Here is a 16,765-nt window from a genome sequence, read left to right as displayed (position 1 = left end):
CAGCAGGAGGAAGGTTACGGGCCTAGCTTGCCTGGGAAATTATAGATGTTTGTATGCAAATGCTAGAAGTGTTCAAAGTAAAATTGGTGAGTTGGAATGTTTAGTGTTGGGAGAAAACATAGATATTGTGGGAATTTCAGAAACTTGGTGGAATGAGGAGAATCAGTGGGACATGGTGATTCCTGGATATAAGTTATATCGGAAGGATAGGGAGAGAAGGGTTGGAGGTGGGGTAGCTCTGTATGTCAAAGAGGGTATATGGTCCAGTAAGACTGAGGTCAGAGAATTAGATTCCCTTCTAGAAATGCTTTGGGTTGAAATAGAGGGCCCAAAAGGAAATTTAACTATGGGAGTTTGTTATCGCCCACCAAATCAAAAGAGAGAGGATGATTATAATATGATGGAAGGCTTAAAAATAGCGGCTAAATGTAAAAACTGTGTCGTAATAGGTGATTTTAACTACCCACAGATTGATTAGGTCAATATGTGTTCTGGTCGAGAGAAAGAGATTGAGTTTCTTGATGCTCTCAATGACTGTGCTATAGAGCAGATGGTCTCAGAACCTAGCAGGGGTGCGGCGATCCTGGATTTGGTCCTAAGTAATGCCCAAGACTTGGTGAGAGATGTAAAAGTGATCGCACCGCTTGGGAGCAGTGACCATAATGTTATTGATTTCACCATTTGTTTAAATAGAGAGTTGCTCCAAAAGACCAGCACAACCACATTTAACTTTAAAAGGGGTAAATTCTCTGAGATGAGGAGGCATGTGAAGAGGAAACTGAAAGGAAAGGTAAATACAGTCAAAACCCTTGGGGAAGCTTGGAGGCTATTTAAAACTACAATCCTAGAAGCTCAGAGAAAATATATATCACAAGTTAGGAAAGGCACAAACAGGTATAAGAAAACGCCTGCATGGTTGAGAAACAAAGTAATGGAAGCTGTAAAAGGTAAGAAGGACTCCTTTAAGCGGTGGAAAGGTAGTCCAAGTGAGATGAATAAAAGGGAACACAGGCTGTGGCAAATCAAATGCAAGACTGTGATCAGGCAGGCCAAAAGGGACTATGAGGAGCATATTGTAAAAAACATAAAGACCAACAATAAAAATTTCTTCAAATATATTAGAAGCAGGAAACCAGCCAGGGAGGCAGTGGGGCCCTTGGATGACCAAGGGGTAAAAGGATTACTAAGGAGGATAGTGAAATGGCTGGGAAGCTGAATGCATTTTTTTCCTCCGTCTTCACTGTAGAAGACGAGAAGTGTTTGCCCACTCCAGAACCACCAATTTTGGAAGGGGTGTTGAAAGACCTGAGTCAGATTGAGGTGACAAGAGAGGAGGTCTTACAACTGATAGACGAATTAAAAACTAATAAGTCACCAAGTCCGAATGGCATACATCCAAGAGTTCTGAAAGAACTCAAATTTGAACTTGTGGATCTCCTGACAAAAATCTGAAATCTGCCTCCGTTCCTGAGAACTGGAAGGTAGCAAATGTCACCCACATCTTTAAAAAGGGTTCCAGAGGAAATCTGGGAAATTACAGGCCAGTCAGTCTGACTTCAATACCAGGAAAGTTGGTAGAAACCATTATCAAGGACAGAATGAGTAGGCACATTGATGAACACGAGTTATTGAGGAAGACTCAGCATGGGTTCTGTAAGGGAAGATCTTGCCTCACTAACCTGTTACATTTCTTTGAGGGGGTGAACAAACATGTGGACAAAGGAGACCCGATAGATGTTGTTTACCTTGACTTCCAGAAAGCTTTTGATAAAGTTCCTCATCAAAGGCTCCTTAGTAAGCTCGAGAGTCATGGAGTAAAAGGACAGGCCCTCTTGTGGATCAAAAACTGGCTGAATAATAGGAAGCAGAGAGTGAGTATAAATGGGCAGTCTTTGCAGTGGAGGATGGTAAGCAGTGGGGTGCCGCAGGGCTCAGTACTGGGTCCCATGCTCTTTAACTTGTTCATAAATGATTTGGAGTTGGGAATGAGCAGTGAAGTGGCCAAGTTTTCAGATGACACTAAATTGTTCGGGGTGGTGAGAACCAGAGAGAATTGTGAGGAACTCCAAAGGGATCTGTTGAGGCTGGGTGAGTGGGCATCAACGTGGCAGATGCGGTTCAATGTGGCCAAGTGAAAAGTAATGCACATTGGGGCCAAGAATCCCAGCTACAAATACAAGTTGATGGGGTGTGAACTGGCAGAGACTGACCAAGAGACAGATCTTGGGGTCGTGGTAGATAACTCACTGAAAATGTCAAGACTGTGCGATTGCAATAAAAAAGGCCAACGCCATGCTGGGAATTATTAGGAAGGGAATTGAAAACAAATCAGCCAGTATCATAATGCCCCTGTATAAATTGATGGTGCGGTCTCATTTGGAATACTCTTTGCAATTCTGGTCACAGCACCTCAAAAAGGATATAGCATTGGAAAAAGTGCAGAAAAGGGCAACTAGAATGATTAAAGGGTTGGAACACTTTCCCTATGAAGAAAGGTTAAAACGCTTGGGGCTCTTTAGCTTGGAGAAACGTCGACTGCAGGGTGACATGATAGAGGTTTACAAGATTATGCATGGGATGGAGAAAGTAGAGAAAGAAGTACTTTTCTCCCTTTCTCACAATACAAGAACTCGTGGGCATTCGATGAAATTGCTGAGCAGTCAGGTTAAAACGGATAAAAGGAAGTACTTCTTCACCCAAAGGGTGATTACCATGTGCCACAGGAGGTGGTGGCAGCTACAAGCATAGACAGCTTCAAGAGGGGGTTAGATAAAAATATGGAGCACAGGTCCATCAGTGGCTATTAGCCACAGTGTGTGTGTATATGTGTGTGTGTATGTGTGTGTGTATATATATAAATTTTTTGGCCACTTTGTGACACAGAATGTTAGACTGGAGGGTCATTGGCCTGATCCAACATGGCTTCTCGTATGTTCTTATGCTCCCACAGTTGTTCTGTGGAAGTCTAGGATGCTATGTGGTATGTTTTGGCAAAAATTGTATATTGTTAGGTCGAGGAGAATGCTTTATTCTCTGTTGCAGAGCACCATGAAACAGTATTTCAGGGCTAAAACAGTTTATTAAATCTGAAACTTACTACACTGTTTTGAGCATTCTGTGGGCATGGATTGAATCAGCTTTGAAACGTTTCAGAGTTATTTATAGAGGAAATTAAGGACAAGTTGAAGATACTTGTTTTTGACCATTTTGCCCTTGGAGGATGCCCACATAAAAAATAACAAGCCAAAATAAAATATTGTGACACCCTGAGTCGAGAAAAGTGTTCAAAGGCTGGAAAACAATAAAATTCACCAAGAATGAATGCCGTTTCTTCTGTTCATGTGAGTTATAATTTAAGCCACTAAATCAACAGTTCACCTCCTGCCTTTCCTTCCTGAGGGTGGTCCTACACAGTTCTGTGAATCAACATATTATATACTTTGGTGAAGCCAGCCACAAAATGGCTGCTCTAGCTTACTTTCAGCCACAGAGTGAAGATTGTTGTACTTTGGTAGCAGCTGCTGCCAAAGCACCATTTTTAAAAATCTGCACAATCATCTTGCCAATGGTCCATTAGAAGTCTTGCTCGGCAAAATCCCTCCTGACTCTGCCCACTTTTTAAAAACACTGCTCTAGCAAGAAGATTTCAGTCAGGTGATGCTATCATATATGTTGTTGCTTTTTCCATCAAGTCACAGTAACTTATGGTGAATCCAGAGGAGGGTGTTCAAGGCAGGAAATGTTAGGAAATGGTTTGCCATTGCCTGTCTCTGTCTCTGTGTTGCAACCCTGGTATTCCTTGGCAGTCTCCCTTCCAAATACTGAGCAGGGCTGACCCTGCTTAGCTTCCATGATCTGTTGAGATCAGGCTAGCCTGGGCTATCTATGTCAGTGCACTGTCATGTATACAACAGCTGGATTTGATCATTGCACTGAGAAATTGTGTAAATGTGACAATGACCTTTTTTCCCCCTCTCTACAGATAGTTTCTTTTTGGAGAAGGCTATGGAGCTCGCGAAGCGTCATGCCAATGCCCTTTTTGACTATGCAGTAACGGGAGATGTGAAGATGCTACTGGCTGTTCAGCGGCACCTGACCACAGTCCAGGATGAAAATGGTGACAAGTAAGTGCATTTCCTGCTCTTCCTATAAAAGGATGAATGACTATTTTTATATCCAATGGAAAAAGTAATTCTTCAAATTCTTGAAAGGGTTCTTTTGTTCTGAACTTAACGTTGACAATTATTCTTTATCAATTTTTTTTATGTTGATGGTGGAGAGATGAATGTCATATTGTTCTGTTTATAGATGGCTTCTCACTTTTGATATGATGCACTGAAGGGAAAGTAGCAGTTCCAAAATGAGGTTACATTGCTATGATTCATACGCTGTCGATGCTTCTCATTTAGACAGAAAGAAGATGATTTGACTCATCTAACATTTCAAAACAGGATGCGTCTTTCTGGCACCTGAACCTTTTTTGCCTTCTAGATCAGATAATACTCATCCTAGGTCTTTTCCAACATGCCTTTCTCTTTTATAGACCCCAGCAAGATGAGGGAGGGTTGGTTTTCAAAATGTGTTTATTTCAAGAGCTGTTTGGTTGAATGGTGACAGAAATGGATCAAAGAGCTGTTGAAAAAACGAATTAGATGGAAGGGGAAGACTATGATGAGCCAGCCCAAACTTGAGAAACCATCAGAAGTTCAGTTGCTATGTGGCCCCAGTCCAGATCAGGCATGTAGCGGGGTGGCCCCAGGAGCTCTCGTTTCTCCCCCTTGCACCTTTTCAAGCGCCAAAGCAGTAATGGGGAGGCACCTGTTGCCCCTGAAAGGGTGGGGGGAAGGCTTCTGCACCATGCCCCCATCCAGAGTGAGGCCTTGAAGTGATTTTTAAAGAACTGTAAATAATTCTAAAATGGTGTCAATGGTCACAAGATGGACCCATGGCCACTGTCATTCATAGCTCAGCATCTCAGGACACCCTGTGAAAGCCATCATAGGAATAGGACCCAGACGTCTGTTCCAGGAGATCAAGCTTACATGAGATTTGTCACAGGATTCCTTGCCAAAGTGTACAATTGCTCCAGTAAATCCCTAGTTGCCCCCCTCTGATTCTCAAGCAGTTCCATGCCCTTGGCTCAAGAGCCTGTCAGTTCCCAGCCCTCTAACACCCCTCCCTCTCTAGCTGGGCCTTTTATTTCCTGGTCCTAGCTCTCTGGTCTCCACTGGGTAAGTTTTCCCTCCAAAACTTCTACCCATCCAATCAGAGGGACAGAAGGGATCTTGGGAGATGTAGGCCCACTAGAAACTTGAGGTAGGCTTCTCCAGGCCCTCTAGGCTTCATGGTCTAGGCCCAGGGCATGATACTTTTAAAGTGCTTCATGGGCCTAGGAACCACATATCTAAAGACCCACACTCTCTTTATATGTCCCTCTGTGTCACCTATGGATCTCAGGTTGCTCTCTACTGGTCGTTCCCCTACCTAAGCCCAAATGGTATCATTCAGAAACCATGCTTTTTGTGTAGTATATCCCACCCTGTGGAATGGGCTCCATGAGTAGGTTGGTTGTGTGTGTACCATTTCTAGAAGTTATTAGGAAGCACTCTAAGGCCATTTTATTTACTAAGCCTTTTAATGGCATGTGACAACTTGAATAGTTCTGCTTGAACTTGTTGGAGCTTGGGAGTTAAGCAAGGTTGGTCATGGGTAATACTTGGATGGAGACCACCGAAGAGGACTGGAGTTCCTATGCAAAACACCTCTGCATCTCTCTTGCCTGGAGTGAGTCAGTTGCGACTCAACAGCTGCTATTGCTGCTGCTGCTCCTCCTCCCCTTCCTCTTCCTCCTCCTGGCATTTTGAAGGAGAGTAAGGTTTCATGTGTTTTGCATGTTTTGAAATTTGGATTTGCAAGTCACCTTGAGCCACAAAGGAAAGGGGTTAGGATATGACTATGTTGACAAACAAAGGTGTTCAAGCAGTAGGATCTGGGAAAGAGCCTTTTCTGTTTGTCACTTTAGAGAGGAGTTGCTATTCAGAGTAGACAGGCTAGATGAACCAGTTATTTTACTTGCCGTGAGGCAATTTTGCCCTGATCTGAATGACCCAGGCTAGCCCAACATCAGATATGGGAAGCTAAGCAGAGTCTGGTTTGTATTTGGATAGGAGACAACCAAGAAGTCCACGGACGCTATGCAGTGGCAGACAATGGCAAACCACCTCTGAATTTCTCTTGCCTTGAAAACTCTACAAGGTTGCTTTTAAATCAGCTGTAACTTGACAGCACTTTCCTCCACCACCAAGACAATGTCATGCATTCAGTCAGCAAAAGCTTCAACTGATAAATGAACTCCGCCCATCCAACATCAGTGAGCCTTGAGGAAAAGGTTCCAGCTTCTGTTGTCAGCTGTATCGCCTTTATTTATTGAAGCCATGGAACCTTATATCCCTGGCTGTTCAGCTGCTCAGTTTTGCTAATCCCAAATTCTGATCGAATTCTTACTCAGTTGGGGTCCTTCAGTAGAGCCCTCCATTCTCTACTTTCTGTTCAACAGAAACTGCCTATGAATCTCATCACTTATAACAGTTCCCTGCTTGCCTAAACTGCATTGTCTGGAACTGGGAATGAGGTGTGTGTGTGTTTCCTCTTAGAACAAATACACACTAATGGGAAATTCCCTTCTTTGAGAGACAAGATTTGTTCACATATCCTTGCTCAGAGGCATATGTTGCAATGTAGCTGTCAGTGTTTGCTGTGTGCAAAGCCTCTTGATCTGCTTCTTCTGTCTTGACTAAGAGGAAGTGTTTGGACAGAGATAATTAGTTGTAGAATACGTAGGAGGGTAGGCTGATCTTTAAGTTCAAACAGATTGTCCTCTTGACCACACCTTCTATGTACCAAATTTGTTCTGTAAGGCCCAAATACAGATGTTTTGGTGGGTTGCTTTGCAGTGTAGAATTATTTTTCCCTGGAAACACACTAAAGTGAACAAGCCTTTTACAGAAGCGATACAGAACTTTTTTTTTTAAGGATTCATTTGGACATCTTCCCCTTCAATATTTTAAATTAGTTGCTTTAAATAATTAAGCCATAGGATTGCTGATAGAATCAAATATAATGTATCAAGCATAATTCATGTCAGATGTGTAGAAGGTATAAATGGCAACAAATTCATGTTAACCTACCTATTATTCCAGCACTGGCTGGAAAAGGAGGGAAAAAAGGGATAGTATTTAGCCAACTGCTATAGATTGATGCCTACAAGGCAAAATTGTCTAAAAAGAACTTGCAAACATCTACAAACACGTCATTTATTTCTGAAGCAATGTTAATTTTTAATTGGCAGTTAGAATAGTTAAGCTTCGGGGGACCTATATTTGCAAACTCTTAAGTTAATTTGTTAAGCAATTAAGATAGCCTGTGCAATCTAGTCTTTCTGATGTGTAATGTAGCCACTTGGCCAACATAGGATGTAGTGACATGAATATACATGCCGTCTGTGATTCAATGTTTATCAGTGGTGTGGCTTCCATCTCACTTACTTTACAGCTCCAAATTGTACCTTTTAAAAATCCCACTTCTTGGGAAAGAAAATGCATAGAGCTGTAATTTGGGCTTCCAAAATAAGGTTTGCAGCATGACACTAAATTGCATTAAATAGCAAACTGACCTTAAACATCTTCCATTGTGGATTTGTTTATTCTCTTTACCCACCTGTTTATGAAAGGCAGAGAGGTATTTATTTTGCATCCAGTTATATTCTGAGCACGGCAACACAACATGTCTCTATCTGGGAAATACTTATGTAATGGGCAGAATTGGGTGCGTGGCTATGGATGTGTACATCTGAAATAGTAGACACTGATGCACTATCAAGCCCAAGTCATACATTATAAAGGGGCCATGTGGCTCCTTCCCAAGTTGTTCTAGTGATGCTCAAAGAGAGATGATCATATAAGCAGGCAAAGCCCAGCGTTTACCTCCTATCCCAGTATCCACGCCAACCATGGGTCTATTCTAAATGGAATCTGGATCTCAGCAGTGATGTGTAGTCATTAACTATTAACAATCATAGTTAAACAAAACCTTCATGTTCATAGGCAGTGAGTGTATCTTTTAGTTCGAGATTCTAATGGCCATCTGTTTTTTTCTCTTTGTGAACTTCCATGAACCACGTTATTGATATATAAATTCTAATGGCCATCTGTTTTTTTCTCTTTGTGAACTTCCATGAGCCACGTTATTGATATATAGATATCTAGAGTAAATAGGCCCTAGTATGAGCTAGTATAGCAGCACCTATGATCCAGCTGTTGGTGGGTGGAGTAGAAGAAACCACTGTCATCACAGGTCAGATCTTAACTTTCTGAAGGCTCTGATCTTTGTCCTCCTGTGCTCCTATATAGGGAGAAGGGAGGAGAAAAGGAACCATTTAGGTTCATCTGTCCTTGAAAACTTTGAGTTTATTGGATCCTAGAATTCTCTGGGAGATTTATTTGTTGATTGGTTGATCTGTGCAATGAAAAGAAAGGAGAAAAGATGCAGTGTTTAGTAGGTGTATAACAGCAAGTCCTGGACTAGTTTTACCAAGAAGGAAGAGATTTTCAAACTGGATCTGTGGGATACATATTAAGTATTTGTATGTATGTGTGGAAAGCAAGGGTAATGCATTTTCATGAATATTTAGATACTTTCTCTTTAACTTTTCCGCATACTGAATCAGTTATTAAATAGGAATCAGTACAATCCTAGAAACTGTGATCACTACTCAGAGTCAGCGAAAACAGGATTTTGTAAAATTGTATTTTTTTTTCAATTTTCATGTCAAGTGTGGGTTCCTCCCCCTTACATGTTATTTTTTTCCAGTTATCCTTCGGAATCTTATAATACTGACTCACATTCTGTATTAAAGTGAACATCCCAATAACTGGGAAATTCCCACAGGAAAATAATTTCTTGAGTAGGTCTTAGGACCAACTCTAGGAATTATTCAGATTCTTATTATGTTTCCCTGTAAAATGGTGAAGCAGCTAACATTTTGCAAACTACCCTTTTCTATGTTTGAAACTCTTAGCATTAAAGAGGAGGTCTATATATATATTCCTACACAGCTTTGACAATCTGTTTAGCATTGTCAGATGCAAATCTTGTCAGCTGTAGTCTTATTCATGTGACTGTATCCATAGATATAAATCCATGGAATCACAGAGTTGGAAGGGACACCCAGGGTCATCTATTCCAATCCCATGCACAATTCAGGAAATTCACAGGATCAGCATTGCTGTCAAATGGCCATCTAGCCCACCACCTCCTGAGGAAGCCCTTTCCACTGAGGAACTGCTCTGTCAGGAAGTTCTTCCTAACGTTGAGCAGGAAACTCTTCTGATTTAATTTCAACTCACTGGTTCTGGTCCTACCTTCTAGGGCAACAGAAAACAATTCTGCATCATCCACTATATGACAACCCTTCAACTACTTGAAGATGGTGATCTTATCACCTCTCAGCCCCCTCCTCTCCAGGCTAAACATACCCAGCTCCTTCAACCCTTCTTCATAGAGCTTGGTCATAGGAAGTAAGACTGTTCTGCCTTCTGCCCCCATCCACACTCCATGCATTCATCAGATGGTTAGTACAGAGCCTCTGTGCATAGGTTGTATTTCACCCTTGTGATGCCTGAAAAGTAAGCCGAGCAGGACCAATCCTGGCCTCTGTACATGTTCATGATGACAAAAAATTCTAACGAAATATATTTCAAAGTAAGTAAATGTAATTCTTCCCCTACCTGTTCACTTTTTTGCAACTTAGGTTCATTTTTTCTTTCTTTCCCTTCTTAATCGATGCTAGTGTCCTTCACTTAGCAATTATTCATCTTCACTTGGAACTGCTGAGAAACCTCTTAGAAGTGATAGCAGACTTCAATGCTGACGAAATTCTCAATGTGAGAAATGACCTTTACCAGGTATGGAACGAATGGGGAGGATGATCCTTACTTTGGCAACTTTGCTGCTATTCATGGCTAAATTAAAGGTAGAGATTTTTACAAATGTCTGTTGCAATCCAAGCAATTAATTTGTGCAAAGTTATGTGTGGGGGGACTGATGTAAGCAAACATGAGAGAATTAGCTTCTAAATATATACTTCTACTTCCCTGGTGAACTTGAAGTTCCTTGGACTGTCTTGGGTTAGTGTGCTTGCTTGGTAATCATATGTTATTATTTTTAAAGCACCAAGATTTTAACAATCAGGAACCAGATTGGTGGTGTGGTCTAGTTTGCATGTCGGAAGTATTAAGGTGTAAATCACATTAACGCTTCTTCTGTAGCATGAAGCTGACTTTTGGATGGGTGGTACTGAGAAGACCTCAAGAGCAGGTGATTCAAATGTCAAGTATTAGACAGACAGAAACAGCCAGCTTTTACACTTTCTCCCTTGGTCTGAAGTCCTTGAATGCTCAGATCCCATTATGTAATCAGGATCCATAGAGATAACAAGACTCCAAGGTTATTTCCAACATTATATCGAGAGTGATTACTCTTTGTACTTGAAAATGCAAAAGGCCTTGCAACCAGTGGGTGGCTCTAATCATTACCTGTTGGCAGGTGCACAGACATCATAGTATAAATGTGAATATCATGTAGGAGGATGAGCTTCACCTATATCTATTTCCTAGTGAGTCTGGCAAATTGCAAAATTCTGGAAGAACATCTAGTAGAACATCTATGACACATAGCACCTTTAACTGACTTTGCCAGCTGTCCTGGAAAAACATGGTTTGGCTATAGTTATCCATGCTCTGATCCCTTCCAGGTTAGATTGTTGCAATGTGTTTTATGTGGGGATCACTTTGAAGGTTGTTCAGAGACTTCAGTTGATCCAGGACATTGGTGTTAATGAAATAAGTGATTAGGAACATAAATGATCAGCACTGAAAGAACTTGCCGGCTGTCAGTTCATTTTCAGCCACAGTTCAGAGTGTTGATTCTTACCTTGGAAGTCCTGAATAGCCTGGGACTGGTGTATCTGAAGAACTGCCTTCTCTCGTAGGAACCTGCTGTTCTGTGTCCTCCATCTTTTGAGATGGTGATGGCTGGTAGAGGCAGGACTTTCTTACCTGGTGGGCCTTGTTTATGGGCCTACTTTAATTTCTGATCTGCCTAGAATCTAATTGCTATTGATTTCGATTTTATTGCATTATGAATCACTTTTGGAATTAATTTACAAACTGGCATAGAACTGTTAACGTATAAGTAAAATATAACTTTGCTAGGTAGCCCATGTGACCAGCGAGTGGTGGACTTTAATCTAGAGAACTTGATTTGATTCCTCACTTGTCCACATGAAACCTGCTGGGGGAGCTTGGGCCAGTCACAGTTCTCTCAGAACTCTCTCAGCATCACCCACTTCATAGGGTTTCTGTTGTGAGGAGAGGAAGGGAAGGGAAGGCAATCATAAGCCATTTTGAGACTCTTTAAGGTAGAGAAAATTGGGGTATAAAAATCTGCTCTTATTCAATCTGTCATATATTGAATGCACCTGGGAGTTACCTGTCATGATGATCAATTTGGATTTGTGATCAAGCTGAATTTTCACTGAGCAGATTTTTGTAGTTGTTTGTTCATTAGTGTACACTTGTTTGACTGGTGTTCTCATGTTAATTTCTAGTTATTTTCTTCTTTTTAAATAGTCTCCTCTACACTTGGCTGTCATCACAAAACAGGCAGGAGGGGTGAAAGCCTTGCTGAGGGCTGGGGCAGATGTGACTCTTTTGGATCGGCATGGGAATTCAGTCTTGCATCTGGCAACCAAGCAAGGGGATGAGAAGGTGTTGAATGTTCTGCTTCATCATAAAGAGGCATCTCTGATGAAAGACCTCCCTAACAGTGAAGGTAAGAAAATGTCTCATGGGGAATCACAGAATTTTTCATTGATCTTTAAACATTTAGTGGTTTATGCAGGCCATATAACGCTATGGTCTCATTTTATCAAAATTCATAGTCATTTTCTTTAGTATAGACTCATGATTCGTCCAAGCCTTATCTGTGCCCAAATGGTGAGAACAAGCAAATTTCATGGATTACAGTACCCTTCACCAAATGGTGGGGAGGCCCATCAATGGCTACGAGCCCTGGTCACAGAAGGGAGCCTCCATCTACAGAAGCAGCAGACTTGAGACCCAGTGCTGGGAGGCAGCAGCAGAGGAGATCCCCAGCCTAGTTTTTTTGTCCCTCTAAGGCAATAGGTTGGCCACTGTGTGGGACAGGATGCTGGATTAGATGGACCACTGGTCTGATTCAGCAGTCTCTTCTTACATTCTTAAATGCATGGCGTATAACCTTCCAGCACATTATAGATGTTAAATTGTTTAATATATCTGCTGATGACTTCTTTGTGAGTTCATTCACAAAGGGGAGGGATGGTGGCTCATTGGTAGAGCATCTGCTAGGTAAGCAGAAGGTCCCAGGTTCAATCCCTGGTATCTCCAACTAAAAAGGGTCCAGGCAAATAGGCGTGAAAAACCTCAACTTGAGACCCTGGAGAGCCACTGCCAGTCTGAGTAGACAATACTGACTTTGATGGGCTGACGGTCTGATTCAGTATAAGGCAGCTTCATATGTTCACTCTGCTTATCTGGTATACTTTCCAAGACATGCTCAGCAATATTACCAGTGATCCCTATTACATTTTATGGCCTTTCAAACCCACAATTATTTTTTTTCTCTGTGTATGTGTGTTTATCTGCTATTTCACTTTACATGCCTGATGAAAAGGCTTTCTGATGCTGTGACACTCTCTTTGGGTTTTCGGCACACACGTTTTCCACGCTCTTTCTGATGCTCCATGGAGCTTCCTCATGATTACAGAGCTTGTGTTTCTGTCTTGCAGGTCTGAATGCTATCCACCTGGCTGTAATGGCTAATAGCGTGTCTTGTCTCAGACGCCTCATTGCTGCTGGAGCCGACGTCAACGCCCAGGAACAAAAATCTGGGAGAACTGCCTTGCACCTGGCTGTCGAACAAGGAAATATCTCCTTGGCAGGTTGCCTTCTCCTTGAGGTGAACACCAGGAGGGCAAAAACTTTTCTTTGGTTTTTTTCTTCTTCAAGGGAGGGGCTTCTCTTCTTCACTGTAATCCTCCCACCTAAGTCAAAGTAGGCAACACACAGCCTGCAGGTCAAACCCAGCAATAATGCTATTCAGGCGTATCCTGTAAGCCAAAGTTTGATACCTGCTTTTTCTTGGGCAGTGTGAAAACAAGCTAACACGTCTACCTCTTCCTGTTGCCAGACTGTTGCAGGCTACAAACACTGGAATGCAGATAATGCACAGCATTTTATTTAAATAATAATGTTTAATTCCTAGCTTTTGGTCCACTGGTGATAAAGTTTGCATGTCTTGTACCTGAGATACTGAAATAGCCCATTGGCTGCAGAATTATTAGCTGAGCGTTTCAGCAGCTAAATCTTTAGAGATAGTTTCAGAGGGTAGCTGTGTCAGATTGCAGAAGAAGAGCTAGATTCAAGTCCAGTAGCACCTTAGAGACCAACGAGATTTCCGGGACATAACGTCTCCATTCCTACTTCTACCTGAGGAAGAGAGCTTTGACTCTTGAAAGCTTGTATCAAAAAAATCTTGTTGGTCTCTTAAGGTGCTGTTGGACTCAAATCTAAATTGTTAGTATTTGCTATTGAGAATCTCTTTGAGTTCTACATTCAGTTATGCTGTTCCCTTTCTAGCATTGAGAAACAAATCCTGGGACTCGTGTAAGAAAGTGGCAGGTTGGGTTTGGGTATTTCAGAGTCCCATTTATCTCTTAGCAAAATTAAGTAGACCCATTCTTGACCTTTTTCTTCCTTCTTAGATTCAATTGGTAATCCTCTTCATCCAGTAATTAAGTATAGTTGTCTGATTTCTGGATTGGGAGCACTACATGTAGAAGGAGGAGGGTTTTCAGGACAGTCATTTTCATGGCTGCTCTCCCAAGCCATTCTTAATCTTCTGTGTTTGGGCTATGCTGTTAGATGGTATGTTAATGTTATGACAGAATCTTTCCTACACTTATATACTTGTATATGGAAATCATGTGTGTGTGATAAGTGCCATCAAAGTTGTAGCCAACTTATGGTGACTCCCTAGGGTGTTTTCAAAGCAGGAGACATTCAGAGTCTCTTCCTTGGTGATCTCCGATCCATGTACTAACCAGGGCTAACTCTGCTTAGCTTCCATGATCCAGAGCTTTTTTTCGCAGCAGGAACTCCATTGCATGTTAGGCCACACCCTTCTGATGTAGCCAATCCTCCAAGAGCTTACAGGGCTCTTTGTACAGGGCCTACTGTAAGTTCCAGGAGGATTGGCTACATCAAGGGTGTGCGGCCTAGTATGCAAAGGAGTTCCTGCTACAAAAAAAGCCCTGCCAAGATCTGTCGTGATCAGGCTAGCCTGAGTTATCCAGGTTAAGCATGGAAATCATTAGAAATTATATACTTGGCTCTTGAAATCATTGGCTCTGTTTATGGCTTTAGTATTTCATCATCACAGTTTTTCCTTGGGATGATCATGTTTATGAAAAAAACCCTGTCATTTCTAATTTCTGTGGATTGTAACATCATAGACACACAGCGCATACTGTGGGGCCCCGATCAAAGACCTGCTGTAGTTTCTGTGGGAGCACCAATTCAGTCAAGTTTTGATTCAGACCTTAATTTTTCTGCAGGCTCTTTTTCCTCTGTAGTGCTTGGAAAATGTTGTAGAAGCAATAGCTATACCTGGTTAACCTGCCTTTTTTTACAAACAATAAAATAGGGTGATGCCCATGTTGACAGCATTACGTATGATGGAACCACTCCACTTCACATAGCAGCTGGAAGGGGTTCTACAAAACTGACAGCACTTCTCAAAGCTGCAGGTAAGGCTCATGGCTGGCTACAGAAGAACAGATCCTCACTAACACAGAGACAAAAAAAAATCACTGTTAATCAATGTATTCCAGAGACCACTGCCAGCCTATAGGAATCACTCCTGGGGTCATTTTACTGGATAGCCTAAACCACTGAAAAATCCAACCCTGTCACCACTACTTCTTGGTTCTATCATAGCGCTCCTTCAGTGACAGTATAAGCCAACTGGCTGAATTCCTGTCAAATCCAGCAACTCTGTGTCATTGTGGCTCCCCCATTAGACTGCTGCTCACTTCCTTCCTGCCCATGTGAGACTTTTTCCATCCTACTTTTTCCTTTAGTACCATTTTTAAGGTCTTTGCCTTTGTCTCACTTCTTTCAGCTGCCCTTTTTGTTAACCAGCCTCTGTAGTACATCTTTCTGAGCCTTAAATGTGCCAAGATTGCTTCAGAGTCTCCTCTTTTAAACACTGCTTTGTCTCTCAGTTCCTTATCTCCTCTGACCTTGTATTCAAGTCCTGTTCTCTGCCTCATTTTCCTCTTTCTTGGTCTGTTGCCTGCTCTTCATCCTCCTTTCCTCTAGATTTCCTGTGGTTTAGCTTTCCTGGTTTTTAAAGCCTCTTAATGGTCCTTAGCTGTCCATTGTGTTAATCACAGCTAAACTGACCATTTCTATTCCCTCACAGACTCAGGATTGGAAAGGGCTTTACTTTGTTCCCTAAGTAACTGGATGTTAGGTCAGCCAATCACAGTTAAAGGCTTTACCACCACAAGCACAAATAATGTATATATAATTGTATTCCATTGGAATAGAGAGAGAGAGAGATTTACCAACATGTGGCATTTGAGCTCCCCCTACTGGTTGAAGACACAGCTGACAGCATGGAGAGAAAACTTTTTAGCATTCAAGACCCTAAAAGATATTGTTTGTTCTTTTGAAAAAGAGGCAGGAATAAGAAACTTAAACATGATAGAGAGTTCCATTCAGAAGAATCTAATTGGGGAAGAGCAGGGGAATGCAACAAAAAGAACTTGATAAACTCAAGGATTTTTTTTAAGGCCACCTTTTTCTTGATAAAGTTTTTTTTTTCTTTAGATCTAGTATCATAATTTAATATTTTGGGGGATTTAAAGGCTGACCCTTGATGATACTCAGCAGTGGAGTCCTAAAGTGGTAAAGACTGACTCATCTAAAAGATGACCTTTCACACTAAAACATTTAAAAAACAATGTGTGATAGCACTTCCTAAGAATGAAGAGCTTTCATTTGCTACTTCAAGTATGCACCAAAGCTTGGGCAAAAGGATATTTAGAGCACAATCCACTTGGAAGGGCCCTTGTGGATTTCAATGGGATTTGCCCAAGAGAACTTCTTTACTCAGCTCCTTCCCTCTGCGTTTGCCCTTAGTCCTAAGTAACTGGTGGTGGAAAGTGCCATCAAGTCACAGCTTACAGCGACCCCATAGGGTTTCAAGACAAGAAACAAACCAAGGTGGTTTACCTTCCCCTGCATACCAACTCTAGACTTCCTCAGTGGTCTCCCACCAAAGTACTAACCAGGGCCAACTGCTTAGCTTCTAAGATCTGACAAGATTGAGCTAGTCTGGGCCATCCAGGTCAGAGTCCCAAGTGGGGGGAGGGGGTAGAAAAAGCCCAGCAGGGACTCATTTGTATATCAGGCCACACCCCCTGATGCCAAGCCAGCTGGAACTGCATTCCTGTGCGTTCCTGCTCAAAAAAACAGCCCAGGTCCTAAATAATACTCCCTCTAAACTGTGGAGTCTTGTGAGCAAAAATTCTATTTTGCAAGCTACTGGCATTAAAGTTATGAGCTACTGCTCTGGGCCATTTTTCCTGAGCTAAGACAAA

At 41.9% G+C, this 16,765-nt stretch overlaps 1 protein-coding gene across 1 annotated transcript in view; it reads left to right on the top strand.

The window, feature by feature from the left end:
* The window catches only part of NFKB1 (nuclear factor kappa B subunit 1), an 85,211-nt gene that overhangs the window by 60,289 nt on the left and 8,157 nt on the right, over positions 1–16,765 (top strand). Inside the window, exons 15-19 of the mRNA XM_060246992.1 lie at positions 3,983–4,124; positions 9,848–9,962; positions 11,688–11,889; positions 12,887–13,056; positions 14,803–14,905. Of these exons, the coding sequence (XP_060102975.1) occupies positions 3,983–4,124; positions 9,848–9,962; positions 11,688–11,889; positions 12,887–13,056; positions 14,803–14,905 (732 nt within the window). The remainder of the gene's footprint in view (positions 1–3,982; positions 4,125–9,847; positions 9,963–11,687; positions 11,890–12,886; positions 13,057–14,802; positions 14,906–16,765) is intronic.

Source organism: Heteronotia binoei, chromosome 9 (genome assembly GCF_032191835.1).
Source record: "Heteronotia binoei isolate CCM8104 ecotype False Entrance Well chromosome 9, APGP_CSIRO_Hbin_v1, whole genome shotgun sequence".
NCBI lineage: Eukaryota > Metazoa > Chordata > Lepidosauria > Squamata > Gekkonidae > Heteronotia > Heteronotia binoei.
Note: the sequence above shows the minus strand (reverse complement) of the source record. Positions and strands in the feature narration are given on the sequence as shown.